The sequence below is a fragment of the Musa acuminata genome, chromosome BXJ1-6 (assembly GCF_036884655.1).
Source record: "Musa acuminata AAA Group cultivar baxijiao chromosome BXJ1-6, Cavendish_Baxijiao_AAA, whole genome shotgun sequence".
In the NCBI taxonomy this organism is placed as follows: domain Eukaryota; kingdom Viridiplantae; phylum Streptophyta; class Magnoliopsida; order Zingiberales; family Musaceae; genus Musa; species Musa acuminata.
Window position 1 is genome coordinate 5,048,677 of NC_088332.1, and position 19,864 is coordinate 5,068,540.

Genomic DNA, 19,864 nt, shown 5'->3' on the forward strand with positions numbered 1-19,864 from the left:
GTGGCATCAATCTTGTTTGGCCCCTCCTTGGTGGGCAACAGTGCTACATTTGTCTCATAGGTTCAGGTAGGAGAGAGAGATCAGGAAGGACAGTACCACAGATTGGGAGAGAGATGGAGTCGTAATATATTTCGAATGGATTCGCATGCATCCACGACACATTATTCATTTATGTCACGTATCTGTTGCCTCTGCGACTTGAATTGTTTTCGCTGCTGTTGCTCTCGATAGAGAGTTGCATCACGGGAACAGGAGAGGAGGAAGACGACAATAAAAATATTTTTCTTGTGAGAAATTAAAATAAAGTTGATTTTAAGCAGTAGAGAGCATGAAAATTAATTTCTATACGGCGAGAAAAATAGACGATAGAGGTTTAGAGATCTGTGACTTTATTAATACTCCATAACACATCAAATAAATAAGACTCTCTCTACATAATGTTTCTTGATGATCGATTCATCCAAACAATCGATTAACTAAATATATGATTCAGGCAAGTCTTTAGGAACGATATTTACAGAACGCCTTTTGAGAGTTTATAGAATATTTGATTAATTTACGAAATTATTTAATTAAAGAAATAGAAAACGTAGAAAAATACTTAACCGCCTTAAGCTAATATCAACCACACACTGCACAACGTCCACTTTTCACGCTTCCCCGTACAGCAGTGGTACTGTCCATATAACTCGAGGCTTGTACTTATCTTCGGCCTCAAAGTTTGCAATTGAAGTCCGCATGTTATGTACTTTTCCAGCCAGCCATCAGCGAATCATATATATATATATATATATATATATATATATATATATATATATATATATATATATATATATATATATATATATATATATATATATATATATATGTGTGATGAATTCATTAAAAAAATTATATTTTAAAAAAATTTCTCGCTTAATATCTCAACTTTCAAAAATATACATAGAATATTTTTTTAAACGATGATATTACCGCTATCGACCATTGTCACTACCTAACATTGTCACCCTCGTTAGATCGGCTCTTACGTTTTTCATTCTTATCATTCTCACCTATGACACAGATGATCACTAACTCCAATCACTTTGACTCCATTATGTTCTACCGAATCTATTACAATCTCATCATTTTTCGCTCGTAGCCCCCTTCATCATTGGTCACCTGTGCCATAGGCAACAACAGTAATGGTGAGACACATAGGGTTGGGTTCAAGGAGGGACGTCAGATCTACGAAGGTAGGGGTAGGTCTAGCTAGGATAGAGGGGAGGGGAGTTAGGGTGATGGGGGGCCAACGATCACTTATGCAGTGAGTGAAAATGACAAAGACAAGACGCATAGGGAAAGATTTGATAGGGTCTATGGAGGTAAGGGCAGGTTTGACGATAACAAGTGGGGTTTGCAGGGTTAGGGGCGATGTAGTGAGATGAGAGAGACGATACAAGATGAGACGAGGGTAAAATGATCTCTTCATGCAAGAAGGGATGCTCTGCAAAAAAATACATAAGTCGAGATACTTTATGATAATTTCTTAAAACTATTTTTTTTAAATATACACGTATAATTTTAGCATGTGGTTTAATTTTATTTATTTTTTTGGGTAAAATTATACATAAATCCCTCTAAACTCAACAGTACTTCTTAAGTTTTGATTAAGCATATCTATAAGAAACATACAATCTTGTAAATATAGCTCTGAAGTTTATCTTCTTTAGTTGGAGAAATTATAATGGCCTATAAAAGCATAATTGCTTAATATTAGATGCCTCGAAGTAGTTGTCATCAAATGTAGTTATAATTAGAAATACTTAAGTTGAGTTTTATGAATAATCATCGAAGGATATATGTATGATGTTAATATTTTGAATGACATATAAGTTTAGATTTTTTCTTATCGTCGTTGTTGTTATTGTTTCCTGATGGATATGTTACACGGCTGGAGTCTAAATAAATTTATCTTAGTCTTATCTCACTAAAACAGTGATGCATGACATAAGGTTAGACAAATATGACTAATATGTATAATGTTGATCGTAAATTCAATAAGCCATTATAATTTCAACTACTAAAGAAGATAAACTACATGCCAATCATTGGCATAAATCGAACATAAAGTAATGACTTGACTTGAAACGAGAAAAACAGGATTACTTTGTGTATAAACATATTCTTATTTCCCATATCGTGGAATTTTATTGCTCCTAAATTTTCACTCATAACCCTCAGTCATTCCTCTCAACCATCAGATAACGTAAATTGCGTCTACCAACAGTCTCATGATCCGTCCGAACATACTTACAACTCCTCTCAACCGGCGTTCTACTTGGATCAGTATCATATCCGTATCTCTTCACGTGTATTGCACTATGAACAGCTGTACTTCCGAGATCGGCACATGGTTTGCTCTCACACGGATTGCATTTCTACTTTGGAAACCTCAAAACATAAATTCCAACGAACTTGCGATTTTTTTGCGTCCACATATTATATATTTGTTGTACTGATATGACGGAAATATTGATGTCGTATATTATATATTTAGCAAAAGAACAAAAAATCTCGTTCCCAAAGGTGAGAGAAGTACCAAATCACATCAACACGATGATTTGTCCCCGTTTTTCTGTGACCCATGCTCCTACCTACCATATGAGCTCGAGTTTTAGTGGGCCCCAGCGCCATCATCAATTACAAGACAGGTACAAGTATGAACGCTGTCACTGCTGTATCAGTACCAACGTTGTGCTGCCGGCATAAGGCGGAAGTTATGAAATGACGGAGACGGGCCCCACCGGGCCCCCGCTTGACGGTCACTGACATGAAGCCAAGCCGGTGGAGTTCTTTGACCACTATCTGATTACCACCGTATGAATACGGCAGATTTCATTTTTCGATGTGGTTGTCGTCTTTCGACCTCTTTGCTCCCAACCCTAATTGATTCATCCCTTGTTCGAGAAATCGCCCGAACCCTAGATTTGGACTGGTCCGAAGATGGAGCTAAAGCCCGGAATGTCGGCTATCGTCACCGGTGGTGCCTCCGGAATAGGTATGCCCCTCTCTTTCCTTCAAGTGTGGTATGATTACCCTGCTCTAGTCGAAGATTGGATCGTAATTGCTGTGTTTATATAGCTTAGAGGATTAGAAGATTGAATCGTTGATCGCGTGTTTATATCGGTTTGGGATGAATTTTTGTTATCATTTCAACGTAATTTTCGATCCTGCGCGTGATTTGAGACTCTTTTGCTAATTGAATGTTGACGCGAAGTTTATGGATGATCGATGATCCACATGACAGGAACTGAAAGAATATATGAGAGAGATGTTCATTAAAGTTTTATCACCAGTGATATACGTAACGCTAAGTTTACTTGGTTGATTACCTGTTGTTTCTGTTGAACCATTTGTCGATCTTCTGATGTCGGACTTTCGTTCTATTTCATTTTGTCCCTGGGTCTTGTCTCGAACCTTTTTGATTTCGTTCTTGTTGAGAGACGGATCCTGGGAGGTGCTCTTTGCCTTAAAGTTGTCATGGAGGACCGTTTAAGTTGCTATTACCATTTTGTTCTGTATTGTGCTTCTTTCTGCACAAGGATTAAACAAAAAAGTGTGATACTCATAATTCCTTGTGTTAATTATTAAGGATTTAATTGCCACCAGCTGGAAGTAACAGCAAGCTTGTGCCAATTGCCATTGGGCATCTTCCAACCAGAATGAAGTGTGCTGATGGCAACCATGGTGTTGATTGAAACAGAATGCCCATGAAGATTTAAAAAAAAATGTGAATGCCTTAAATTAGTAAAAATGGATAAACCTATATGTCCTTTCCAACAGTATATTTGCAAAATTTGAATCTTAAGGCGCCTAGGCGAGTGCCTAGTGCCTCGGGCATTTTGGGATTTTGGCGCCTAGCGCTTTTTAAGTCACTGTTTAAGAATCAAGATATATAATTCCAGGTCGGTGCTGATACCAATCAATGTCTAGATGGATATAGTTTTTGCTACAGACCAACATACTGATACTTCAATACCACTCAGTCCAATAGAGCAGGGAAGAATAGAGGAGGAGGAGGAGGAGGAGGAGGAGGATTGCCGGATGGGGTGTGAAAAGGAGAAGGAGAAGATGAAGGAGGCAGAAGAATAGGAGGTAAAGAAATGGAGTAAGAGGAGAAGAAGGGGGAGGAAGTGACAACCTAATGATGAAGCAATGTGGCAGCAACTAGGCTCTTGAAAGAGGAGGAAAAGGTAGAGGAGGAGGGGACAGAAAGATGAAAAGAGAAAGAAAGAGAGAAGTGTGTGAGGAAAGCTAAAAAAACAAAATAACAAAAAAAAAACCTGTCAAGAGTTGTCGCAAAGAAAAAGATAAGGACAACAAGTGCTAGACTTCTCATCTGATACACCTAGTTTTGACCATAATGTGCTCATTAGGGTTATCAGGTGGTAATCCCTTTCTGGAATGAACCAAGTGAAATTGTCTGATTTGCATTGGTTGGACCAGTTCAATTGGTTGGTTTCTGATACCTGATAGTGGCGTTTGAGTCTTTTCTATTTTGACACGAAAAAGAAATAATTTGACTTAGAAAACATACTAAGTTTTTCCTACTTATCAGTGTCCATGAGTCCTTTTCTTACCATCATCTCTGTGGGTTCAGGCCTTTGTGCCACATTGGATGGCTAAATGATCAAGCTACCCTCCACTTTCTCTACTTCCTTGTTCTTTTCAAGCAAAGATGTGAAACAATTAGTAAAAGAGTACATTGGTTCAAAATAAGGTTATAAAACATGTGAGGACCATATAGGAACATTATATATAAATGTAAATCACCCAACATGGAAGAATAATTATGTTCAGGGATCACTGATTTTGATGAACTTGTAATATCTTATATAATTTAGAAACAAGATGTTACTCCCTCCACCTAATTTGAAACTCTATTGTTGTTGAGACAAGGTTTCAAGTTTCAATTGGAAACCTATATTGATCCCTCGCCAGACCTTTATGGGTTATGGGTCAGGTACATACTGGCATATTACATGGTACATCGGCATGCTGGTTGACAGAGACCAAAAAGAAAGATGGAGAAATGACGAGAGAAGGAGCGGTTGGGCGGAGGGGGAAGGGGAGGAGGGCAAGGATGCTAGGAGGAGGAGGAAGAGCCGCAGATGCTGTGTGGGGGCCTGCTGTTGACAATTGACAACCCTGATGATAGCTGATAGGCTGTCCAAGTAGAAAAATAAATTAAGTTTTGAATCAGATCAGATAAAATTGCGTGGTTCAAGTGCTAATCCTGGTCGGATCGGTAAATACCGGTTGGTACTAACTGGTCAGATTAGCTTTTCTAAACTTTGGTTATAGGTATCTCATATTGATTAGTTTTCTTTTTTAGGGACAGGGCAAAGTGCAGGATACCTATTTTATGGTTATGATTACATGTTGCCTCGTACAGTTTACTTCATGATACTTAACCCACCTTTGGTTTTCTTTGTTTGTCAGAATACCTTTTCATTACCCACCTCAGTAGAAAATTAAATTATGGCTAAAGAAATCTTGATCAAGGAATGCCATATCATGTAGTGGACTCAAATTGATTGCTGCCCGGACTGGTACATACCAGTTGGTATTGGTATTCTCGACACATGGTATACCAGTATGTACCGGTGTTTCAAAGATGAAGAAGGACAAGAGGAAGGCACAATGGAGGAGGATGACAAAGAGGAAGGAAGAAAAGGTGGTGGAGGAAGAGGAGGAGGAAGAAGGAAGGAGGAAGAGGAAGCAGTGGAGGAGGTGGAAGAAGGAAGAAGAGAAGGAGGAGAAGAGGAAGGAGCATATGAAGGAGGTAGACTGTGGTGAAAGTTATCGGTGGCAAAAATTACAGTGGCAACGTCGAACAGAAGCAACGAGGTGAATGACAGCGACGACAGCGTTGGTTCCACGTGCCCCACGAGAAGAAGTGAAAAATAGCAGTGGCAGAAATAGCGGCAGGAAAGCTGAACGGTAGCAGCGAGGCGAATGACAGCAGCGGCAGCGTCGGTTCCACGCACCCCATGTGAAGAAGCAAGCCCTAACTAGTGTTTAAGTTTTCTTTTTGTTTTTGTATTGAGTTGGACTAAACAGACTTCCTTGATCTTGATATTTTAATTTTATATTCTATAAGGTGACGATCATTTTAATCATGAAATAGAACATATAAAATTTTGGAAAAGGGTGTAAACTTGGCATATTTATTCAAATAGATGCCTTCATAAATGTGTGGCAGAATGATGCCAGTAACAAGTGCTTCATAAGTCCCTCATGAATGGCATGTATTTGTGATGTCAATGAAATGCTATATCAGAACTATAGTTATTGATACATGTGATACTTGTGTGATGCTCATGTAGGATAAAGATTGTCAAAACAGGACCTCATATGTGCCACTTCAGCACTATGTCATAATAATAGCAACATGAACATCACATTTGACATCATAATATCACAAGTTAACATCAAATTGACAAGCACAATTATGCCATTTCTCGTGTTGATATTTTCTGGTATTCTTTATGTTAGGTGGTAACAGAGCTAAAACACTGATCTGTATCCTTTGATTACTTCATTGTTTAATCACACTTCAACTTGGGTTGTGTTATTAACTTCTTATTTTCTTTTTAACTAGAATGAGTTTTGTTGACTAGCATAGTATACTTACTGGAACTATTGCTTGATTATAGTAATGATAGTTGAATCATCAAAGATTAAATTTGAAATGCATAAAAGTTTTAACAATTTTTGTTTCCTGATGGTGCTTTGATAGTGATGTACGATAATCTTATCTCTTGTTATCATATGAGTGATAGAAGCTAAAACTCAAGATGTTCCCAAAATTAGGCAGTTTGGGAGTTCTCCTTGCTGTTTTTTTACTTCTATTTATCTTTCCATGATGTAGCAGACCTTGAAACACATGCTAACATTTTGATTCATTTTCTTTTATAGGTAAAGCACTTAGTATGGCTCTTGCACAGAAGGGCATTTTTGTAACTGTAATCGACTTCTCCGAAGAGAAGGGAAAAGAAGTGGTCTTGTTGATTGAAAGGGAGAACACAAAGTTCCATCCAGAACTTAAGTTTCCATCGGCAATATTTGTTAAATGTGACGTTACCGATACAAGTAAGCTTTCAATTATTACCTTTTTCAGTATATTTCTTGTAGTTACTCTTAAATACCTTATGATGATTGTGCTTCTGTTGAAATACAAGAAGCATCAGTATATAGCTTTTCCTTGATCTCTTACAAGTATTAGGATTGACCCTCTCTAGGGTTTTGTACAGTGCTAGGCCAGAGACCTCCCAAATTATCGTTTGTTGCTGGAAAAATAAGTGAAGTTTAACAAAGATGACAATCAGAAAATGAAAGAAGTCTAACAAGACTTATACATGGTACTACATTGGACAATTTTATTAACAATAATAAAATGTTTTGACTGGAATAGTCCTGAGAAGATGACTTTAACTTCTCTCTTTTTCCCTTTGTCTGATACCCTATTTTTTGATGATTTATTGTTCTACAAGATTTATCCGTAGCACAGTAAGAAAAAATTTAGATCAGCATAGTCCTAAGAAATGGGCTTTACCTCTATCTTTTACTCTTTATCTGACACCCTATATTTTGATGATCTGTTGTTCCCTTAACTCCTAGAGGAGTTGTCTGACACTTAGAGACAAGGCCCCCCCTTTTTTCGAGTCTATGGAGGAGTTGTGGGATCTGGTTGGACTTAATGATGTGGACTGCATTGGATGAGGTTATGGAAAGTGGTGCAGGCTTGCAAAGTAGGACGTTTTATTGACTTGCATTAAACAACTCATCCTTCCTCATCTTGCCTTTCTCTCCAAGGCAAGAACTCTGAAGATTGTTGGAGATCATTGTGAAGCTCCCAAGTGCCATCATCCTGCAAACAAATGTTGCATCTGACAGGAATATTTATTTTAAAATTTCCATTAACTTGATAGTTGTTGGAGCTCAGGACTTGTGTCAAAACATGTGGTAGATCCTCATTCAACATAACATGAAGCATTGGCGGTAGCTTAGGCTCTTGCAACATAGTTTGAGCTCTATTGTGTGAAATACATCATGAATGCATGAAATGGAAGGAAACTGTTAGCAATAAGCAGTAGACCAAATGTTCTCCAACACCTGAAAGGGCATACAGAATTAAGGGAAGAGCTTGCTTAGTTTATTAAATAGATTGAAAGTTGTCTGTATAGGAAAGAATTATTAAATTTTGGGAATTGATCCATAATACACCAAGGGCTGATCTATAATACCATGAGGACTGATCAATAATACTTGAGGATTGATCTGTATTATTCAAGTAGTAATAATTTAAAATATTTTGAGGATCGGATTGTAATATTCTGAGCATGGTTTGCAGTACCGGTCCGAAAGGTTTTCGGCAAGATTCGCCGTACCGTATCGTACCGGCATTTTGACCCGGGCTCGGTACCGGTACGGTACGGTATACCGCTCGGTACACCCAGGTGTACCGAGCGGTACACTCACGCGTACCGAGCACTGTACACTGCTACAGTGTTACTGTACACTGCTACAGTACTCGGTACGGTACGGGGCGGTCCGCATACCGCTGGCCTGTCGGACCGGTACGTACCGCCCGTACCGGGCGGTACAGTCCGGTACGGCAAACCTTGGTTTCCCGTATGCGGACCGTCTCTTACCGGTCCGGTACTGTAGCACTGCTACAGTACTCGCATGCCTGAATATACCGCTCGGTACACCTGGGTGTACCGAGCGGTATACCGTACCGTACCGGTACCGAGCCCAGGTCGAAACTCCGGTACGGTACGGTATTGCGACCCTTGATTCTGAGGACCCAATTTTAAATTGATTATCATCTTTTGATCTCTTGATTGATTTAAAAAAAGATCTTGATATCTTTGGATTTTCCTTAAAAGTGAGTGTTTTTCAAAACTAATTATCTGGTGAACTTTTGAACTGCTCCTTTGACTAATAATCTTTTTGCTTGCTGCATTTATATATTAGTTATTGATGCACATTGAAGATTTTTTAAGCTGAAGTAACGGTAGTTACCCATTAGACTCTTATTAGTCATTCTAAGTCTTGGGTGTACTCTTCTCATGAGATTCTGTGACATGGAGGTATATGATTTCAATGTATCATGATAGCTCAATGGTCGGATGGTTGTTCAGGGTGGAAGTAGAGGTAGAGAGTTAATATGGTTCTAATAAATGTGAACAATATATGAGAAAATATATAACATTATGTTATGACTTCTTGAAGAAAGGTTTATGCATGACACGATCTTCTTGAGTTACAAGTTGAGTCAGACCTGAAAATAACACTTTCTTTTGGTATTTGCTACCTCTATGTACCAGTATGTCAGTCCATACCAATGACCTATATGTACCAGTATGTCAGTCCATACCAAGACTGAACCGATTTGTCTGCCATTCGGTATCAGCACTGGACCAGAATCTTAAACCTAGTGAGTGGTGTGGACTTGAAGAGGGAGCATGGGCTGGTGCGCTTGCATTTTAACAACTTCTGTCTTATAGTCTAGTAACTGCTTAAATTTTGAACCAGAACCAGGTATAGTAATTATTGGCCTTTTGGAGCCACCGAACTTTAGTGTAGCATTGAGTTCATGTAATCTTATATTGAGCCATGAATTGAAGTTAATGATCTGATCTCCAATGAGCTCTGTTTGTTGTGTTAGGTAGCAATGTGTGTCAGCCTAGGGAGGGTTAACATATTGCTCTTTAAGAGGAGAATTTGTCATGCTATCATTGCTTTTTTAATGAGTTACTTTCTACCTAGATCATTAACATCTTTCTTGTTTTGGCTCTTTCTCCTGCATTTAAGAGAACATCCTGTAAATCACATTGACTTATTGTTTTTACTTTTCTCTTTTTCTTTAAGCCTTTGGAAGAAAAGGAAGTTGCTACATTTTGTGAAATTTGTCTTCCTTTCATTAATGTCAGCTGCTTTACTAGGAAAAGAACAGTACTAAGTTACTTATCTTCACTTCGTCTACACTTTTATATGTGAAATCATGCGGGTGACATTAATTTCCATTGTGCCCATATAAATTGTTAAGTGGCTTAGTAAAGATCATATCTTCCTGGTAACTCAGTCCATCCATAATTTATTCCATAATTACCTTAGGATAACCAAGAAATTGGCAATATTCTGTCCTCATCAAGTATATGCCAACCAGATCATTTTGTTTCAGCGTTCTTATTTCTAATGTTTAATCATTTGTACATATTTTAGCAACATGAGAACTTCAATGTCATCATCATTTTGATTATCTGACTTGTATTATCAACACTATATGTCATTCTAAATATATCTAATATTTAAACCATCTGTATCTTGTGTGTACAACCTCTTTTGTGCTTCATGTAAAATGTTGTGTCATTTTTAGATGGTCTAGCTGCTGCTTTTGAGAAACATTTAGAGGTGTTCGGAGGACTGGATATCTGCATCAACAGCGCTGGAATTAGTCATCATATCTTGTTTCATGAAGATAAAACCAATGGGATTGACACTTGGAAGCGTACCATAAATGTAAACCTGACTGCAGTTGTTGACTGCACCCGCATTGCGGTATGCTTCAACTCAGTTACTCCGTTATAATTTCAGAAGTAAACTTAAGTAACCAATTTATGAGAAGATTCCTGGATGAATTTACATATTTGATGATGCATTCTTTAAACTTCCTTTTTTCATATTAAGACACTGAATTGTAATTTCTTCAGAGTTCAGACAGACATGGGATCTTGTACAAATTGTTTTAGAGGTTTAGGGTTTACTATGTTGAAAATGCCAGCAACTAGATTCTAGAATGGACATATAAAAAAACGCTCTGTTGCATGTGGTTTATATGCTAGGGGACCTTATCATGCTTGTGGATTGTATGTGGAGGCTTCCTAGGCTCAGTAGCTCCTGACTCCTAAGATACTTATGAAGTACAAAGTAGGGATGGTGTCAATGGGAACAAATGCAAACTAAAAATAAGATGCAAGCTTTATGGGCCAGTTTTAGGAAATTAGACAGTAAGGTAGTTGAAAGGATAGTGCAATAACAACATATCAGTCTCACCTCCAACAAATGCATCTGTGATTTGAATTCAAGAAGTCCCTCTTACTATCAACTAGAGAATTAAATTACTAAGTAGAGGCAAAACCAGTGCAGGTGGCTCCCAGTAAGTAAAGCCACCAAATTGATTGCCACATCAACATCCAACACTTTTTCTTGGTCTGACCTCCTGCCAAAATTAACCCAAAATGGGGCTGAACAAAGGTCCTACACTGGTCAAGCCTGGCCTGACTTTTGCTGGCCTAGTCCATGCACAATAACAAGATCATTGTGATGAGAGTTAGGATCATCATCTTGTGTATCTGGAAATATTAAATATAAAATGATTTCACTTGTGAAAGAACTGGGGAGAACTCTCTAAATATAAAATGAGAGAAAACTAATTTAGGTGATTCAAAAAGAATTGTAATAGTGATGAGATGACCAGGTCAGAAAATTCAAATAGGAACCCAAGAGGATGTAGTCAATGTTAATAAAAAGGGAAATGACATCATTAGATTTTCTTGGTTCAGACTGTATGAGTGGTATTGACCCATGCCGAGTGTCAGTACAGTCATAACAGTCACGGTCTGGTCATTGATCAACCAAGATTTTAATCCTTGATTGACATATATTTGAAGGAACTTGTTCATGCTTAGAATATGGTATGCTTAGGTATTGATTTGTTTAACTTGGCATGCCATTGTTTGCCTTTAGATGAAATATAAATATCGGTGACATATAATTGTAAAATTATGTATATAAATACCTTTTTTTTTTGTTTCTTTGCTTACTTGCTTTCAGATTTCTGTATCAATATCTCTCCATATTTCTTTTGCCAAATTAGTAGCCAGTTCATGATGGTGTTGAAGCTTTTCTATTTTTTCTTTATAAAAATATCTACAGATTCAAATTATGAGGTATAAAAAGAAGCCTGGTGTCATAATAAATCTTGGCTCAGCTTCAGGTCTTTATCCTTTATATGCTGACCCGATCTATTCTGGCACAAAAGGTTTGACTTCTCCTAGTTCTTTTGGTTTAACAGAAAAAGCTATATTATCTTATAAACACTGCTCTTTAACTTGTGTAAACTATTTCATCATTGCTCCAGATATATGATAACCTCATATTCATAAAAATTTAGTGCATGCAAACTTGATTTGATGTTGACTATTATTTTTCATGTTAATCGTAAATTCTTTTACCTCATTATCAACAACTGGTTTGCTTGTTATATGTTTTGGTATGTCAAGGAAAGGTGCAAATAAATACATTTTCTAGCTCCTTATCCTACTTTTGTGGACATCTAAGTTTTACAACTGCATTGGGTAGATAAGATATATTAATCTTTAAGTGAATTTTTGATAGAACATAAGGTTGCATGTGAGAACTCAGAACTTACAATTGCAAACTGAACTCACACAATATTGTGATTCAAGATTCCATAATGTTTAATCTGTTTTTGTATCTGGGTGTTTGATATACAGTTATTGCTGCCTTCTTGTGGACATATAAGGTTTGCAGGTTCATAAAGCTTATTTTTTGGAATGATATTTATAGAGGGCTTATTTTTTGTTTCTCAAAAGGTAAAATTTAACCGAACTTTAAAAACAAGAATTTATGTACTGTATAATGGTTCCATTGCTGTGTGATAGCTTACTACTTCATCATGGATTAGTTCTGCAAGGGGATCGTTGGTATTAATCTAGGTATATCTTTTAAAAGAGCCCTTTTTGATTTATGTATTGTAAATTGATATGCCTGAGTGAGCTGACTGGACCATATAAATTGCAATTAATTCATTCATCTAGGTTTTTTAGGAATTCAGCAAAGGACCAACAGTAAACTCCTTGACTGTGACTCCCCATGTATGATATAATCAGATTTTTAATCCAATTAGAGGCCAGATAAGAGGAATAGATGTGTCAGCCCATTAAACCTATATACTTTCTTACTCTCTGATTTTTCTTTTCTTCCTTCAGACAGGTTTGTGTTGGCATGACAGATTATGACATGACTTGAGCTAGCTGCTGGCTGGAATAAATTCACATTTTATAATTAACTATTCCATTTTTTATTTTTGCTATACGTGAATTCAGAAACTACTTTGTGCAGGTGGTGTGGTTCTCTTCACTAGAGCACTTGCTCCTTTGAAACGTGAAGGGATTCGTGTTAATGTGATTTGCCCCGAGGTATTAGATTATGCAGCCTACAGTTCTGTTTTCTCGTTGGGAGTTGCTTGGAACAAGATCCAATTGACCGTTATTTGGAAGTGCTATATGCGCTCTGCTTAGTTAACAGATCAACTTTCATTTTAGTATTAATTATGACACCACTTCTTTAAGATGTCTGCACTTCAACCCATCAAGCGCCCCATGTAATCAACAAATACCTGAAGTCTGTTAGCACCGTCAATACTATATTGACCATTAATCTCTCTTTTTCATACATTCCCTTTTTTCACTACCTCCTCCTCTACCTCTTCCACTATGATAGCATGACCACTGCCTCTGTTACCTCCCTATCCTCCCCGGCCACCATTTTACCAATGCCAAACTGTCTTGTTATGTCCACTGCCATCACCAGCTCTACTACCATTATCACCACCACCACTTCCTTTCCCATCCTACCAGAACATCATCTCATCGTTTGTACCAGTTTATGCGGAGTTAAACTAATGTCTTGTATTAGATCTAATGATTTTTTTTCACAGTTTGCTCGTGCTGGTTGTCTGATCTATTGCAGTTTGTTCAAACTGAGATGGGATCAAAAATAAACCCCAAAATAGTTGATGCAGTTGGTGGGTTCCTGTCTATGGACACAGTGGTTAATGGTATGTTATTTACTTATTTTTGAACTATGGTACTTGTTTGATGCAAGTTCATTTCTTTGCTTTCTGAAATTATCTTTGAGGGAAGGTATATCTTGCCTTAGCTTATTACTATTCTTTCACCTTCTTAATTGTGTTGATCTTTCAACTTCTGTATACTTCTCCATCAACATAACTTTACTTGCTTCAAATCTGCCGAAGAATCAGTTTAACTTCTATTTTTGAGTGCATTAAGATATATGTGAATACCCTAGATTCTTCTTAGTATTACGCATATCAGATATGTGATAGAGACATTTATTTGCCTTTTTGTGTATCTTTGTGTTTTACTAATTTGATTTATGTGGCACTCTTGACTTGGTGGATTCTGAAATAACAAAGTTTCCTTGGAACCAGTTTTTCAAAATCCAAGCCATGGTCACTTGAATGCAATCATATGTTGAGGAATATAGACTTTTCAATTTTCAGAAAAATATCCACCCTTTTGTCCATCTAATATATAATGTTATGGGACTTAGCCTTTCTTGATGTTCTTCATAACTGTGTCTCGAATTTCTCTGCTTCACATTAACTAGGTGCAATAGAGCTTATTAAAGATGAGAGCAAAGCTGGTGCTTGTCTGTGGATAACAAGACGAAGAGGAATGGAGTATTGGCCTGCACCATCAGAAGAAAGAAAGTACTTAATAAGGCCATACAAGTCTCGAAGAAGAATCCAATATACAACAACTTCTGACATCCTTATACCAGATACCTTTGAGAAAGTGTAAGCCACATCCATTCTGTTGTCTTTTAGGCTTTTACCAAAGCCATTATGATATATTTGGTTTATGCTGGTTATTGGTACCTAACATTATCTTTTCTAAGGAGTTTTGGCATAGTTTCCCCATTATTGTATAATAATGTATAAACTCAGAATGTTGCTGCTTTAGATTTTTGTAGCCTTAGTCTTTAGGAAAATTTAGATAATACTTGGTCTAATGTTAAAATTGAATCTATTTGCTAGTATGTGTCTACTCTTGTGCTGATTGGCTACTAGTGTTGGACATAGTAAATATCATGTCATGTATGACATGTACTGTACAAGCTGTGCCATGCTTTTTGAAACATATTAGAGTGGGCTGTGCCTCACTATTGTCCATATTCCTGTATGGCATCGCTGTGACAAATATCATCGCAGATTCTTAGCAAGAATGGCACATCGATCAACTTTTGCCATTTTTTAGTCTGTTGGAAAAATGTCAACTGGATGCTCACTTTCTTTTAAATTAGATAACCAACCATTATTCTATTCCTTGCCAATTATGATTTTTAATCATTGACATTTTCAGGTTGAAATGATGAAACTGTTTGGACATGAATTGCAATTTATTATTGGGAAATCTTAGATTAAAAATGTGAGATAGAGGTGAAATTTGAAAATGTTCTTATATTCACAAGTCACAGCTATGTGTAAGCTATCACTTGGTTAAAAAATAAGATAAAGGTTCTAATGTTCATACGTTCACGAGTACTTGTAACCTTTCACTTGAACATGAGAGTAGCAGTCAAGATTGTGATCTTGTGACATATTATTGCTTCTTATTGCTTTCTGCCTGTAGGTGCCAGTTCAAAGTGATGGTAGTACCATTTTTTATTTTCAGGCTATTTCCATTTAAGCTTTCTTATTAATCGTAGGACTAGTAATTTAGGAGAGCACTTCTGATTTCTGAACCATCAAGGAACTCTAGCAGCACCTCCTCAGTGTTTAGCAGTTTATGTTTGCTAGGTAAAGAAGTAAAGAACGTAAGCCTGACTAATAAAGAGTAAAAATTTAATTGTGGTTTATTGTAAATGAGGGTAATGATCCAATGCAACATTGTTGTTGTCAAAGGGTTCTCTCTCTCTCTCTCTCTCTCTCTCTCCTTTGTGTATTTCCTAACTTCATGATACTCTGATCACTGTAAGTGCCCTGGTCTATGTAATGGTACTTGCTAGAAACCTGAAGTAAATTCCAAAAGCATACACCAAAGATGAAGATAAAGCAACTTCAACAGATTCTTTTGTTGATTGAACAAAATGGTTCTTACTGTAGTGGATAAAGTTCATTGGGAATGGAGCTCCATGCTAAAATACTACTATGCATTCCTATATAGGCTCTTGACTTTGGAGGAACTCTTCATGTTTCAAAGGCCTTACCAAGTCTCCTAATAAAGCAAACTTTTTCACATCAGCATAGAAGGATAGACCAATAGTTCATTCGGGTAATTTATTGTTCAGAAAAAATTGTAGTTGCATTGGCACAGATGGTTTGGCGGCTTTGGCCACTAACCAAACAGAAATTATTGATTATATTCTGCTTCTGTTCCTTTACCAAACATGCTTTGCACCCTCTATTCCAAAATTCAATATTAAATCATTACATACTAAAACTACGTTGCTCTAGGCTTCGTGGAGAAAGAAAAGAATTAAAATGGAATGGATGTATAACATATATCTAGGGTTGGAGGAATAAGAGACTTTTCAGATGAATATCAAAAGATACCATTAAGGCCTCTTTCAGATGATTTATATCTGGTATAATTAAAATTCCTGCAAGAAGACATTACCCAGCCTTTTTGTTCTTCTACCTTGGTTTTGTCAGAATAAAATGTGAAAAATGCTGACATATCTCTGTAGATTATGTGTCTGTTTGATTAACATTTAGCAGATGCATAATTTGGAGTCTGAGGTTTGGTGAATTATTTTGAAGTTTTCCAGATCAAGTATTGCAATTTTGGATATCACACTAGTGTTGAATGTTGGCTGAACCTATATGGGTCTGGTACAAACCAACGTACCAACACATGGCTGGTACTACTGCAGTACCAGAAGGTGGGAGGAGGAGAAGATAAGAAGAAAGAGAGTTGGAGGAGAAGATAAGAAGATGAGGGGAGGAGGCGGCGGCAAAGGAGGAGTGGCAGACAAGGATGAGGAGGAGAGGAGTACCATCGATGGGCTGAGATAATGAGAGAGAGGGTGGGAGGTGATTGGGGGCAAAGAATAAATATAAAAGAGGCTTATCATCTGGTCCAGGCCCAGTAAACTTTGTATCGCATGTAGATAGTCCAAAATTGGATGTTCCATGTCCCTGCGAAATTGCAGTCCTTGATCCTGATGTATAATTAATTTCATGCAGTGTGTTTGGTATTGTAGACTGTAGAGACCACAAAGAATTAGCGACATATATATATATATATATATACACCAGTTTCTGGGATAAATTAAGGCTGAATGATTCAACCAATAATAGCTCTGATTTTGGGGCTACCTATGTCTTTAACATGTAAATGAAGATCTGATAGGTACTTTTAGTCAGTTATAGGACTAGTTACTTGAACTTAAATTGAGTAATTGCTTACGTCCATCCATGCTAATAAAGTGGTCTGGAAATATCTTGTGAATTCTTGTTTTTATTGCTGATGTAGCCTGGATGAACATAGATGTAAAGAACTAATCAGCTCACAGACTTGTGGTGGTATAAATTATGAAAGCTTCGAAGGATAAGTTAACAATATGATCGACAACTTTTTCTTTTTCATTATTTCATCTTTCTTCCTTTGGTGTAGCTGGTATTAATGTTGTTGATAACATATCATGTTAGTGTTTGTTTACTCATTGCATCATTATTTGTTTTATGATTCTTCCTGGACAACTTTTGTCTCCCTCCATAGTTATAATTTACATGGCTTGGTATAGCCAGTAAATGTGTTGACTGTTAACTATTGAAATGTTCACGTATTTTGATGGTAATTCATGAGTATGTAACTCTCTCTGGGAGAACCTTGTTAGCTTAGGTTTAGTAGAGCATACCTTATTATTATGTTGGTATTGCCCTCCACAATGATAAATGATAGGAAAAGATCCATGTAGCCAACCCTAAATGGTTAAGACATTACGGTTTGTTGTTTGTTTATCTTTTGTGGAACAATTTATGCTAACGTCAACATTTGGAGTAGAAGTTTCGTGCAAGGTTCATAATTTTGTGTACTGGTACTGTGCCAGTTAGGCGTCAAAACGGTAGGGTATCAGTCTATACCAGTGTATCGAGTTTCAATATGGTAATATGTATCAAGTCTCAAAAAAAGCTTAAAAAAGCCGAAAAACATAAATTAACAGAAACTGCATAATGCAGAGCTTGTACCGCCCTATACCGGGCGTTATTGACCCTTTGCCGGGATGAGTGTGAACTGGGTTGTACGCTCGGTAGAGGTGGTCAAGTTTTAATACGACAAAACATATCGAGTCTCGGAAAAAGCTTTAAAAAGCTGAAAAAATAAAAAAAAAGAAACTGCATAATTCTGAGCTTGTACCGCCCTAGACTGGGTGTTATCGACCCTTTACAGGGATGAGTGTGAATGGGTTGTATGCCTGGTATCACACCTATACTGGGTGTTACCGACCCTTGTCCGGATGGTATAGGGTCTAATATCGGGGTACAACCCAGTTTACACTCATCCATGTACCGGTAACCTATCAGACTGATAACTACCACACTTACTGAACCATACTATACCGGACAGTATTGCAAACCTTGGTTATATGACATAATGTTTTGACTAAGATGCTGGCCTATGTTTTTCTTGGTCTGTAGTTAAATTTTTAGAAGCTGACATTTTTCTCTTTGTTTTTGGATGGCAAAAAGAAAGTTTAAGATAAACACTCACTGGTGCAGTAAACATTTGGGAGAATTAAAAGCAGTAGATGTGAAAGATACAGTTGTTGCAGCTAGCAAATTCACTGTTTAGATATTCTGACTGCTGAATCTAATGTTTTCTATTGGACATCAGAGTTCATTCCTGTAAATTCTGTTATATTGGTCATTGGATATCTATTAGAATTTAACTTTGTTGTTTTTATGTAGGATTGTCCACTCTCTGGATCACAATTTTCGATTTGCTACAAAGGTTGTTCAAACAGAGTTGAAGTTGCCTATAAAACCACACCATGCCCTTGTCAAAATCATATATGCTGGTGTGAATGCCAGTGATGTATGCTTGTGATCTTAACTATTTAACTTTTTAAATATGTTATAGTTTACTTTTAACTTTCCTATTAATCTGATGTGATAAATTATGACACATCTGACAGGTAAACTTTAGCTCTGGGCGATACTTTAAAGGCAAAGATAATGAAATTGCTGCACGGCTTCCATTTGATGCTGGTTTCGAGGTTTTGCAATATTATAATTCATAAGATCACATAAATTTGGTTAACTGGCATCTATGAAGCACAGAAATGAGCAATATGTTTTGATAGGATGTGATATAAATGTGAAGATAAGACAAAACCTGAAAACATTTGCACTAGTACATATCAGAACTTATTGTTGATTTAAAGCACTAACTCTGATGTTTCTTTAGATTAGCAGACGTGTTAGGGAATATCATAAGTTTGTTTGTCAAGAAAAAGCTATTTTTATTTTCTATGTCTACTACAATGGTTTGAATTTCAATCATATTAATTGGTAAAGAGTTCACCGTTATCTGGACCAGGCCCGATCTAGTTTGACACTAGGCTTGCCACCTAGTACATTTACATATCAAGTGTGTCGTCCAGTAACCTTCTTGGTACTGAGCTATTACTGAGTCCTTTATGGTCCTAGTCTGTTGGAAGATAGATGGAGCGTGGGCCGAGGAATAAAATGATGATCATAGTGCACACAAATTCACCTTATTAGTTTTCTGTCAGAAAGGAAAGGGGATGAGATGAGAGAAATTATACAAGATCGAAGCCAGACATGAGTTTGTAGCTGGTGTAGCCTTTCAATTGGCATAGATTTTATTGATCACAATTTGATGTCAATAATTTGTACTCGTTCACTAAACCTCATGCTCCATATGGTGCACAACACCAGTAAACTGATGACAAGAGCAGTTCGTTTGCTCAGCATCGACACAACTGTACTTGCTTCATTCCTACTTTCCGCAACCCT

At 37.0% G+C, this 19,864-nt stretch overlaps 1 protein-coding gene across 2 annotated transcripts in view; it reads left to right on the forward strand.

Moving 5' to 3' along the window:
• Positions 1-2,852: 2,852 nt before the first annotated feature.
• Positions 2,853-19,864, forward strand: part of LOC135675773 (uncharacterized) — a 28,659-nt gene continuing 11,647 nt past the window's right edge. The window contains exons 1-9 of one of the 2 annotated variants that reach the window (XM_065186272.1): positions 2,853-3,040; positions 6,964-7,137; positions 10,430-10,611; positions 11,989-12,094; positions 13,198-13,274; positions 13,828-13,915; positions 14,488-14,677; positions 18,794-18,920; positions 19,021-19,101. In XM_065186272.1, coding sequence (XP_065042344.1) covers positions 2,986-3,040; positions 6,964-7,137; positions 10,430-10,611; positions 11,989-12,094; positions 13,198-13,274; positions 13,828-13,915; positions 14,488-14,677; positions 18,794-18,920; positions 19,021-19,101 — 1,080 coding nt within the window. In that variant the 5' untranslated portion in view covers positions 2,853-2,985. Of the gene's footprint in view, positions 3,041-5,763; positions 6,038-6,963; positions 7,138-10,429; positions 10,612-11,988; positions 12,095-13,197; positions 13,275-13,827; positions 13,916-14,487; positions 14,678-18,793; positions 18,921-19,020; positions 19,102-19,864 lie in introns of those variants that run through there. The other variant, XM_065186273.1, reaches the window with a different exon arrangement.